Raw genomic sequence first — 12,273 nt, forward strand, 5'->3', positions numbered from 1 at the left:
TGCAGAAGCAATAGAATTGCAGCTCTGTGAATCATCAAAATCATGAATGAAGACTCACTTGAAGCAAAAAAATACTTTTTTGAAATGTCATTGTAAATTTAAATGTTGCAAGACCCACCCCCATGGAGCAGGGAGAGCATTTCTGATGAGGCTCTGAGAATTGCCCTAAAACCACAGCTTCCATACAGTGTCCATACAGCAGCAGATACCCAGCCCAGCACTTGGCCTGAAGTTATTCTCTGAGTGGATATGCAAATTCACAAGGTTGATGTTGGGTACATTATGGTGCCACGTTGTGTGTCCAGATCCATCAGAATAAGCACATGAGCATGCCCTATTAGCCAATTCCTCTTGAAACTGTTCTGTAGGAATCAGGTAAATACATTTTTGCGTTCTCAGAGGTGACTTTTCTTGGACAAAATACACAGGTCTTCAGGAGAGATTCTCAAATGTCTAAGATGTAAGGTCCTGTATTTAAAACATTCCTCTAGGCTCCCTGTGTAGAAGAAAAATAGGGAAATGGAAAGAAATAGCTCCTTTCCAGGCAGTGAGTCACCTGATACTAGCATAGATGTCTAAATAGAACATGTAACTCGTGCCTCAGAAGTCTTTTTCTCTCCATGAACTATAAAAAGTGTAAACAACTGGCTCAGATGACCACAGGCAATCTTCTTGACTGCTTCATGAGAACAGATACACAGTACAGAGAACACAGAACAGTGGCCAAAGGAAAAGGAATTCTGCATAGCAAAAGCTGTGGGGAGTGTAATTTTTGTTTCAGTCTGATGATGTCAGCCAAGGGCTTGGCATCAATATATCCTGTTGATTTTCCACCAGCTAACTTGATGAATACCTTAAATGAAACACATCACAGTCCCTAAAGCAGTAGGGGATGTTAGGAAAGGTCTAAAGCAGATAATAGTCACACCAGAGTATTTGCTGTCAAATCCTTACCTTTTAGAGTGTTACATTTGACTTGCTGTAGTAGCATGGGAAAACTCAAAACCAGATGGCTGGAGAGAGGCTTTGTGAGTAGCCTCTATTCAGAAAAATACAGGAACTGAGATCCCCTTGGCTCTTCAGAAAAACCTTATCTTAAAATTTTTCCACAGAAACAGGTAACTAGGCTCAGGAGTCATCAAAAGGGAAATTTATGACCAGCTTACTGAGGCAGAGGCTAACAGGTGTCTCCAAAGGGTTTCAAAGCTATTTTGCTGGGCAGTGGCTTCCATTCTGGTATTGTCAAGTCCAAAGTTTAAGAAGAAATACAGGTCTGTATTTCTGCCAGAAATCTGCCAGCACACCAATTCCATAAGAATATTGCAAAATAAACAAAAACAAGACCATCCTTCAAGATCATAATAATTTGCTATGATGCAACAAGGCTGTGTATCTATTTTGTGGTTTCCACCCAATCCTTGCAAGTGACAGAAACCTTATCCTACCCTGCAGTTGGTTTATAGTAGTTTTAATTGCCAAACATGCCAACAGCAGATTCTGCAATTCCTGGGCAAAAGCTGTTGCTTCTATTTGCATGTGATTCCAGACAGTCTTCCAGTCACAAATGCTATGGTTGGACTGAAGATGGCTTTTTTCTTCCTCCCACAACTGTAAAATCACAGTAAGAATCCATAATCTTCATGTGAGCTTTTATACAGAGGACTCAGCTGCTGCCCGAGGATCCATGTGCTGCAGATATCTGCCCGTACCCTCTGCCCAAAGAACTGTAATCACCTCAAGTACCTTCAAAGCTTTGCTTCTGCTAGCAAGTGAACACACGCCGTGTCACTTCCTAATATTCTACAGTGGCCTCTCCCATCTCCGCAGATTTCCTAGAGCATGGTTCTAATCACTGACACTGCTGCTCCAGCCCTTTTGGTGACTTAGGATGCTCTTTGTATTCATTCATTGGCTCCTCCAGGAAGACATTAATTTAAAAGTTCGCCTTTCTGTAGAGACTTCACAAGTCCCTCTCAAGGTTCAGATTTTAAATTATTTTTCTTTTAGAACTCTCAGGCCTCCATTACCTCAGTTCTTGGAAAAACACTGTGAAATGTGGTCCCTGACTCAGAAAGTAGCTTACAATTCCCTTGCAGGAAAACCGTTTAAGGATGGCAAATTATAGCAGAGCCAAAGAAGCGGGGGAATGCAGAATAAATTACAAAAGCGTTCAGACGGGCATGGCATGGCGGGCGCGTAGCCACACTTGTAGCTGTTCTTGGTGCTGAAGGAGGCGACGCTCCGCGGCCGGACAGGGCAGGGCACGGCCCGGCACGGCACGGCACGGCGCGGCTCCACGTGAATCCCCAGCTGGTCGCGGGCTGCGGCTCCGGGCCCGCCCGCCGCCGTCGGCACCGCCCTCCCCGGCACAGCCGCTCCGCCCGGGGCGCGGTGCCGGCGAACGCCGCGGGATTCCCGAGCCGAGGAAGCCGGTAAAGGCTGAGGCTGTGAGGAGCGGGAGCGAGGGGGACAAAGAGGGGGTCACCGGCGCGGGCCGGCTCTGTTTGATGCGGTCTCCCCCAGCGTGCGGAGCTTCCATCCCCATCCCGCCTTCCGCGGGCGGCGGAGTCGCGTCCCCCGCCACAGGATCGATGACACAGGATGAGATTCCCGACGCTCTTTGTCCCGTCCCCGGGTTTGGCTCGCAGCTCGGATCCCGGGTGGCGGAGTTCCCCTTTATCTCCCGACACCAGGCAGGTTTCGGCAGCGCCGAGCCAGGGCCGTCCCGGAGGCTGAGGGACACAGCCGGGAGCGCTCGCCGGAAGGCTCTGGAAGTTTGCTGCGCTCCTAAAGGCTCTGCCCACCACACGAGCATTGCACAGGGATGCCCCGGGCCCGGAGCGCCCGGGCCGGCCCCGCGGAGCCGCGGGAGCGCAGCCCCGGCGGGGCCGCGGCGCCCGCCCGGGAGCGCCGCTCAGCCTCGGTGAGAAGGCTCCACCTCCAGGGCGCTGCCCGCAACTGCACCCGCGGCGCCGGCCGCGCTCGGCTCGGCGCAGGACGGGCTCCGAACCCCAGGAAAGGATGGCCGGCTCGCCAGGCCCCTGACATCAGCCAGATCTTTTCCGTCTCCCCATTTCACGCTAGTCTGAACTACTTTCCTTAAAAGGAACAACATTTTTCTTTGCTTCGCTCAGGGCTGTCTCACTTACTTAGAACATCATTGCTGGAAGGAGGAATTCCAAGAATGCTTAAGTATGTCCAACCAGTGCTTCCCCGATCATCTTTGTTGTGTGTTACTGCTGTGTTTAGGTTAAAGGTCTGCCCCAGGCAAACCACAGGACTCAGACAATGTTCAATGGGTCTTTCTACAGGAATAGCGTAGGGCTAAGCAATAAGGTTCCAAACATCAGATACTGCTCCCAAAGACACTGGGTGGGAAGTCCAGTGGCTTCAGGACAAGACATAAGTCTGAACAAGAAGCCAGGCCTGGGTGCACATACACACCCGGTCTTGTAAATTCGTGAAGAACATGTCAGGTAAACAAACAGGTCTGCCTCCCTGGGCAACAAAACATCTCAAGTCTGCAAGCCACTTGCTCTTGCAATCCCCTTTTCTGCAGAACAAAAGGCAGAGTTAATAAAATACAGCACAGATAAAAGAAACAGCATAGAAGATGTATGTTACAACTGTGCATTACCATGTTTTGACAATGACTAAAGTCAGAGCAGAAACATTCAGGTCAGCTTCACAGCTGGTATATTCTGTCTCTAATACTTATTTCTTGTTCAGAAAAAAATCATAAACTATTTAAACATCTTAAAATAATCTTATTCAATAGTCCATAATAACATGCTACTCAGGCCTGTACCTTTAAATAACTGTTCCATAATCAGATAATGAGCTCCTCATGAATATATCCACCTTTTAACCAACCATGACTTCATGATCTCAAAACCAAAGTACTTCAATGCTGACTGCCTCTCTATAACGTTCTCATAAAATGACATTGAAAGTTCAATTGTCTCTTCTCACAATATAAGGGAAAAAAACAAAGTGGGAAAAGGAAAATTACGCAAATATGATCCTTTTGTTGAAAGCAGTACTTGGAATATATTGGGAATTACAGCTTTATTTTGCCTTACTGATGCTGAATTTCTGTTTAAGATGTTTTAAATAATCACTACAAAATAAGATGCATAGTTTAAATTAAAGGTAAGAAACTTAGTTTGGCACAAGTGTTCCAACAATCACCAAGTGCTTGAATAGTCAAATATTGTATCTCCTAAAAGACCACCTTGGCACATCATATCCTCTTCCACTGTGACTAAGAGTCTTAAAGAAATTAGTTACATTTAGATTAACAATTAATATCAGTTCAAAAATAAACCACATCAAATAACAGGTACTAATATCTGTGGGAACATTTGTAACTCATACCCATCTCTCGACAGTTTTAGAAAGAATCTGTTAATTTATTTCACATACATGTATTTACACTGAAGGAAATTGACACCACTGAAAATACAACATTTACACATTCACAGATATACAGTTTTGCACTCTCTCCTGCATAAAGACCAGCCACTCAGCTCTGCTATCCCTGCAATAATGACAGTATCAATATTTAGCAGATCAAACAACTGGCAGGTTTAGTGGATTTTGTGCATCATCATACTCTGTATATGGTGGTTATACTCTTCAAGCTTTTAGACAGCAGATTATTTCTCTTCATTTTATGAAGAAAAATGCCTCCTGCATGACATTTGCATAAGCTTCTATAAATCATAAGCATATACATATAGTTTCTGTTTTACTGTGTTATCAGTGATCCTTACTCTATAGAGTTCAGTTATCCTTGTAGTAGTTATTAAAGTTAATTCGCAGCAGGAAGTCCTCCAAATGTGGTTGGTATCCTCTATTTACAAGCTTTGTTACCACTGGAAGAAAAAACAAAAAAGAAAGTAAGCTCCAACTAAGATTAATATTGTAAATTCATCCTTGACAGCATCTCTGCTTTTTAATTTAAAAAAAAAGCATAATGCAGAAATCTGAGAACAAATGTATATTTTAACATAAGAAAAGTCCAGTATTTCCTTCTGAAATTATAAAATATTTCAAATAAATGCAAAAGAAAGACTAAGTGTCAGTTCTAAGTGAAAGTGCATTATTCTAACAAAGCATTTCCTTATCAAGTTGCCTTCAGAGAAACAAAGAAATCACAGAATCTTTCACAATAAAGACGGTGTGTTCCGATCACAATTTCAACTGACCAGGAAGCATGTTTAGGTCCTCAGGAGACCTCTGTGAAAGAAGCAGCTCTGCTGAAGTTTTCTTGAGCAAAATCCATTGTGAGAGAGAAAACCGAATAGAAATTCCTAGGACAAGCCCCTCAAAACTCTATGAACAAACACACTGACTGCTCTAAACATTCTTAATTAGAAAAGAAAAAAGCCAAAATAAGCTCCCTAAGCTCACAAACATCCCATGCACCAATATAAAGGAAATTAGCAAGCAGCAGCAGCATGCAAGGAAGAAGGGGAGGTGTATTATTAGAAGTTAGGGACTGAGCCAAAGCCATTGAAGTCCAGACAACTTTATATTGGCTTTCAATGGATTCTGGATCAACCCATGGTGGAAAGAGAGCATTTTACAATACATGGTGACTGAAGTACAAGTGGAGATGAACAAACACGTATTTGTTTTGTAGTGCTTAATAAAGAGGGTGTAAAAAACTGGGTCACTCATCAGATTTCCTTACGGAATGGTCTATTAATCTCTGTCCATGAAGCAACCATAGATCTCGTAGTATGGGCTTAGGTGGCTCCCACAGGTGTTCTGACTTCCTGTAGAATTTGGAAGCAGCCATTCTAACTCATCCTGAAATACCTGTTTTTGGTCCTTTGATACCATTTTTGGACACCCTTAAAGAATAAAAAGGGCAGCTCATTTCCTGAAGAATATAGTCTGAACTAAGAAATATTTTAGAATAATAGATCCAAGAAAAGCAGTTGCACCTCCTTCAGGAATTCAAGATTTTCTAAGAAAAAGGAACCCAGATCCCACAAACCACTTTTACACTAGATGAAGGATAAGTAATGTACTAAAACGCAATCAAGATCTGAAAGAAAAATGTAAGGTAACCATTTTAGCACATTTCAGCACTGTCAGCCTAAGCTGACAGTGAAATGAAATTTTATCATGGTAAAGAAAAAAACATTTGGCTAATGTTCTGGCTAATGTTGAAAAACTTTCCTGGAGCATGTGCTGGGAGGCTCTCTGAGGTTTAGTCCAACATGTGAATCAGAATTTGCAAATCTCATACCAGTGGGAAAGCTCAACTGTTGCATATATATCTAAAATTACTGAGTGGTATCTAACTATCTCTCATTGCTGCCAATAAAAAGTTTCAGAACTCAATTCCAGAAGAAAATTAAAAATGTATGCATGCAAGTACAGCTAAATACCAAATACTTATTTTGTAAATCAGCAAAAACTTACAGTCAGTTTTGAAATATCTGTTAGATTTCTTGTGTGGACATCTTAACTGATGTATATGCAGATCTTGACAAACCACAACAATGCAGTTTTCATTTGGGAACTGTATTTCCAATGCTCCCTAAGTATACAAATCTTCCTACTATTACATTATGCTACCAAAATATTCCAGTTTCCAGCTGACCTTTTCTTCTATCTTATCTTTTCTTCTATCATATCTTCTATAAGATTTATGCAATTTCTTACCTTTGAATAAGAAATGGGAGTAATACTTGAAGGTATTGTATGACTGCTGCATGAGACCAAAATTGGGATGAACAGCCATTTGCTTCCCTGCATCGAAGCTCCATGACTGAGAGATGAGCTGGCTGCGGAATTTCAGAATAAGGCTGAAGATGCTGTGTATGATGTTCATCACAGGGGCTGCCTTCTCTGTCAACAGACCCCTAACAGAACAAAAACAACTTCAGAGATTAGTTGATGTAATATACTGGTTGTAAGACTACAAATACAAAGGAGTGACAATCCTTTAGGTTAAAGATAATAACTTAAAAAATCCCCAAGATGCAGCCAACAAATTTTAAACAAAGTGCCTAAAACTAATACAGTTTACTTGCACTTCCAATAAATTTATATTTGTCTTAGGGTATCTGATTTCTAGAATGACACCTGCCTTTGCATTTAACAACAACAACATGCTCTGAGTTTTCTTAAACTTTAATCTCCTCTCATCCTACCACCTGCTTTCCCAACAGCAGCTCTAGGCAAGACTTTTCTGATTAACACTCAAAAAGAGAGACATGAAAGGAAAGACTTCTCTTGTTTATTTCTGTTCCTTATCATCTCCCTCCATCTCAACTTCATCATTTCAATGTACACTCCTCAAGAAGTCAAACTCTAGCTCCTTTCCTTTTAGTCACACCACCCCTCTGCCTCACATACAGTAACACTAAGGGGCTAAAAGCTTGTGATTCCTAAAAGACAAGTGTCTCTTGCACTGTTTATGTATCTAGACAAATCTTTTTGTCCTTTCCAAGTCTAGCCCTGGTCACTGCACATGTCTTAAAAGCACATACATTGTACAGAGATGCATTTTACATCCTTTAGCAAGGCTTACTGTGCACACTACTCATGATGAATGAAACAGCAGTAATTTACAAAGGATGGAGTAAAAGAAAAAGAACTGTGGAATGTGTGCCACAGTTTAGGGCTCTTAGTTTAGAGCTGTCCTGAGCAGACTGAAAGCTTGCAGAGGCATAGTGAACAGGAGTGGGAGGTAACTCAAGGGGTCCAGGGAAATGAAAATGATGGATAGCTGAGAAAAAGTATCAAAGTATAGCTCTTGTAAGATGCCATGAAGTTTGTTTCTTACATAAGAACACTTTCATATGTAAGGACTACTTAATGTGTCACGTAAAACTCAATTTTGCACAAATACATTAGGCTAGGACTGGCCACTCCCTTAACATGTATTTGAAGTAGAAGTAAGTATGGCAGCTTGCCTGAAGATTGCTTTGTTGAGGTATTCAGCATGTGTTCTGTGAATTTCTTCTAGGTTGCCCACAGAAGACAGTTTGTTTCCAAATTCACACCATGTAACATGAAGAATCTGATTAGCAATGTAACCTTGAATTACTTTCACAAAATGCTGCATCTCATGTTTATACAGCTGGAGCTGTCGAAACTGAACAGAATTTGATGCACGACTCACTAAAGCTGAAAATAAGAGCAGAAATATATTATCAGCCACAGAGACCATCTAAAATCAGAATTTTTTAAGGAATTAAGATTTTTATTAGTAGAGTCTAATCCTGTTTAAAATGCCTTCAGCACTCTCTGCTAGACAATTGCTTATATACAGTCATGTCAAACTTCAAAAGTTGCAATTTTAAAAAAAATCTTCCTTGGCATTTTAAACAGGATGCTCTCTCATTCACTAGTCACACTTACCAGTGCGCTTTAAGTGAAACCAAACATCCTTGAGAGTCCACACCATGTGCTTCAGCTGAAGCAAAAAGGAGAAAATCTTGTTGTATTTATTCATACAGCTCTCAGTAATGACAATGTTCAGAGGCCAGTCAACCTAGAAGAAGTAACAGTGCTGATCATATTACATTTTCTGTTTAAAATACAAGTATTTCAACAATTATTATGTATTTTAATAATGTAATGCAATGGTCAGGCTAAGTAACTCCTGTAGTTTCCATTACACATTATTTTACTCCATTCTTAGACACTGCGTTCTTACTAACATATTCACTTTACAACTGTGCATAAGAACCATGGCATAACTGCAGTATTCTACCTTGCTCCACGCCTTCTTACCTTGTACCTGAGCTCTAAGCAACTCAGAGCATCTGGTGCATTGGGCTTGAACATTTCTGGGAGATACTTGAGGGCAAAAGAAAGATTGGAAGCAAGCTGGGTGTCACCATGAAGACTGTATTGTAGTGCTTTGTTTAGGATAGAATTAAGAACCAGTGGATTCAGCAATTCACCAGGTGTTTGTCCTGATCCAAGCTAGGGATAAAAAAAAAAATCCTAATTACACCATATTAATAAAAAGTCTTGTCTCTTGAACACAAGTGAATTAAAGCACAATGGTAAAGTGGTGACTACCCTGCAGTGATTTACTTCTGCCACAGGGATGCATAAGGGAACAACATAAGAAGCAACTTCTGAACTATTTTCTGTTCACAGCACAAAGACTAATCTCATACCTACATTGATTTATTTTTGTATGTCTGCTGTGGTTCAGGAGCTGCTACAAGTTCCTCCTGCAGGGAATAGCATCTTTACAAAGCCAGGGACACAACAAATTTATCTGACTTGAATCTGCCTATCTCATCACCTCAGCACTCTCATAGGTTTACAAATAAAGCTGTTCATCAAGTCTAAATGCCCAAGTGCTTTCCTAATTGAGTCTAAAGCATTTTCAGGACTCAAAGCATTAGCTCTCCTACAGCTGCCTATCTCCACAGGCAACCATCTAAATCAACCCAGACTATCTGTCCTACCTTGCTGTCTTCCCCATGAACATAGCAGTAAGACATGAAACACTGTCTCATCAGACAGCCCAGCACTCTTTTCACATGGCTTCCCCTCTGCTCTCTGAGGATACTTAAGGTTAAGAGTAGGCAGCTTGCAACACAGGCCTTCCCACTGGATTTTAGCAAAATCCTCTTCCAGCCTTGCTGCCAGCAGACAGAAGGGGACATCAATAGTGCAGCAGTTTTCACAGGAAACCTTCCATGAGTGCTTATCTGTCCAAGACTTTTTTCTCCATCCTTAGAACATTAACAGAGTTCCTTGTTACAGACTTCTTGACAGAGCACAAAAGAGCTAGGATTCTAATTCACACCATTCCCTCATTCCCACCCAAATCAACTCAGAGGCATCAAGGTAAAGCACACAACCCAAACACTGGGGTTAAGACAACAAAGCACATACCTTCTCAAACAATAGGTCACTGAGTGACTGAGCAAACTCCCCGTCTTCCATTAACAAAAAGTGTCTCAATGCTTCAAAATGCTTCTCTACGTTCAGCTCCACAAAGTAGTAATCAACTATTGCTTTGTTCACAAGAGAAACACTAAGAATAAAAACACAGAAAAGGTATTATATTTACAGGCAACTCCTTTCTTACTGTTAACATTCATTACCATGGCTACATCAGATTAATGCTCCAGTACTTAACTCTGCTATCTAAGACGTTATTCATATAGGCAAAAAAAAATGAGACAAAAAATCTTCATCCATTATATAATAGAATTAAAACCTACCACTTCAGGTAACTGGGGTCTGAAAAATACTGGGGAAGTATATTAAGACTGGCTACATACAGTGATCTTTAGAATATGCTGCTGGACCTTGGTCAACATTTTATCAATAGCATTCTGATCTCTGTCACCTACACAAACTAAAAGACTATTAAATCCCCAGTAAGAATATACTAATTTAAAAAACTCTGACACCAGATATTAAGATCTATACTACAATCTAGTATCTAGATCTATGCACAGTCCACAGTACCACGTAGATATTCAACCTAGCTTTAAATATTTTAACTTGCCTATCAGGGATAGGGTAATTCTGGTAGCACAAAAACTCAGGCAGTTTGCTAAATGTGTGAATCTGTACACAGATTGTTCTGATAGCCAACCAGATGTTTAAAATTAAGTTAGACAATAACATCTTTTTACATTGCAGACTTTGAGTATAGCATACTCAGAGCTAGCAGAAAGCAGATTTTTTAAAAAGTATCTGTAAGTAATTGTTTTCATGACAAAACCTAATCTTGCACAAAATGACAAAAACTTTTATTTAAAATATTATTAGATATATTAATTAGACTGTCTAACATGTATGTGGTTTCCTTATATATCCCAATAGTAACAAGAACAGCTTCTATTATACCTCAAAAGAGGCTTGAAGCTGGAGTTCCCATAGAAGCATGAAATATACCCTGATCAATATGAGATTTCAAGTAATTGAAAGATTTTTTTTACTCCCTTAGCTTTCATCTTTCAAATATAAACGAGTACACATAAAGAATACACCTGCATTTTAAAAGAACAATGAAACTAATGGTGTCAAAATCACTGCTGCATAATCTACAAGACCTTCCTCTGAGCACTGTCCAAACAGACATTCAAATTTTTAATTTTCACATAAACATCTAAGTTTACGTTACTATTTATCACGCACTACTTTTTAATTAGTAGTGGACCATTTACTGAATTACTTCTAGGACCTAAGAGGAAATTTAAGACATCTATGTGTAACTCCTGTCTCAAAACAGAATACAACATTAAATGCAAAATTAATTGCAAAATTCCTAACAAATACTCACTGAGATACAAGTGGAGCAGTAATAGAACGTTTCATCAGCACTGGCAGAGACAAGAGCTCGCTCAGCTGTACAGCAGTTTCATCTGTTGCAGACTGCACCGCAGGATCCACAGGAAATGTGTACGATCTTGGTATCACGTGATGCAAAAGATGAGAAACTGGTGGTTCTGCTACATTTAAAAATATAAAAACATTTTAAGTTATTATATTTAAGAAGCTTAATAACATGCTCCTATTAAACTCTGTATACAAACACCTCTAGGTTAGAAAATCGTAACATGTTAAAATGCATTTCTCATCTTTGTGCACTGGAGCAAATTGTTTGACTACTGCACTTCATAACATTGATAATTTACTGGTAAGTCATAGCATTTAGCTTTCTAGCTCAAATTTACCACATCTTATATTGATCTACTGTTCCAACAGTTCTACTCACACATCAAATCATAACTATCTTGATACTTTTCAATACAATACTGATCAGATAAGGCTTTCAAATAAGCTTGTTCTTTCGTCCATGTATCTTCCTCTTCGCCTTCTCTCTCCTTAGTTGTGGGAGCATTAGCTTCCGAAGACAAAGTTTCTTGAGACACAGTATCTTGTGAAATGGCCTTTTCAGGTTCTTCTCTCTAAAATTCATAAATGGACAAATTTTATGAGAGATGCTGGCTTTGTCTGCTCAGGCTTAATGTGTTCCTACAGGTAAGTGCCTAGCTGTTCCAAATGAAAAGAGAAGAGCCTACTCACCTGTGTGGTTCAGACATATAAAAACAATATGATTTTACAATGACTGTTAGATTAGAAGAGAAATTTACTACCTTAACTACCAGTTCAATTCTTCAAAAGAAAGTCCTCTCAACAACCACTTTTGTTTCTTACCTGTAAGCTCTGCAAGGAATCTGGAGAAGGGTCCTTGTTGACAACATCTGCAATTACTGCAAATACAATTGAAGTCAGCATTTACTTAGACCTACTTTTAATACTTGG

General features: G+C 40.2%; 1 protein-coding gene across 1 annotated transcript in view; it reads right to left on the bottom strand.

Moving 5' to 3' along the window:
- Positions 1-3,616: 3,616 nt before the first annotated feature.
- Positions 3,617-12,273, bottom strand: part of TUBGCP6 (tubulin gamma complex component 6) — a 41,398-nt gene continuing 32,741 nt past the window's right edge. The window contains exons 37-45 of the mRNA XM_077783428.1: positions 12,166-12,221; positions 11,723-11,915; positions 11,288-11,456; positions 9,886-10,027; positions 8,761-8,955; positions 8,386-8,518; positions 7,938-8,151; positions 6,682-6,881; positions 3,617-4,877 (exon numbers count right to left, since the gene is read on the bottom strand). Of these exons, the coding sequence (XP_077639554.1) occupies positions 4,786-4,877; positions 6,682-6,881; positions 7,938-8,151; positions 8,386-8,518; positions 8,761-8,955; positions 9,886-10,027; positions 11,288-11,456; positions 11,723-11,915; positions 12,166-12,221 (1,394 nt within the window). The 3' untranslated portion in view covers positions 3,617-4,785. The remainder of the gene's footprint in view (positions 4,878-6,681; positions 6,882-7,937; positions 8,152-8,385; positions 8,519-8,760; positions 8,956-9,885; positions 10,028-11,287; positions 11,457-11,722; positions 11,916-12,165; positions 12,222-12,273) is intronic.

Source organism: Lonchura striata, chromosome 5 (genome assembly GCF_046129695.1).
Source record: "Lonchura striata isolate bLonStr1 chromosome 5, bLonStr1.mat, whole genome shotgun sequence".
Taxonomy (NCBI): domain Eukaryota; kingdom Metazoa; phylum Chordata; class Aves; order Passeriformes; family Estrildidae; genus Lonchura; species Lonchura striata.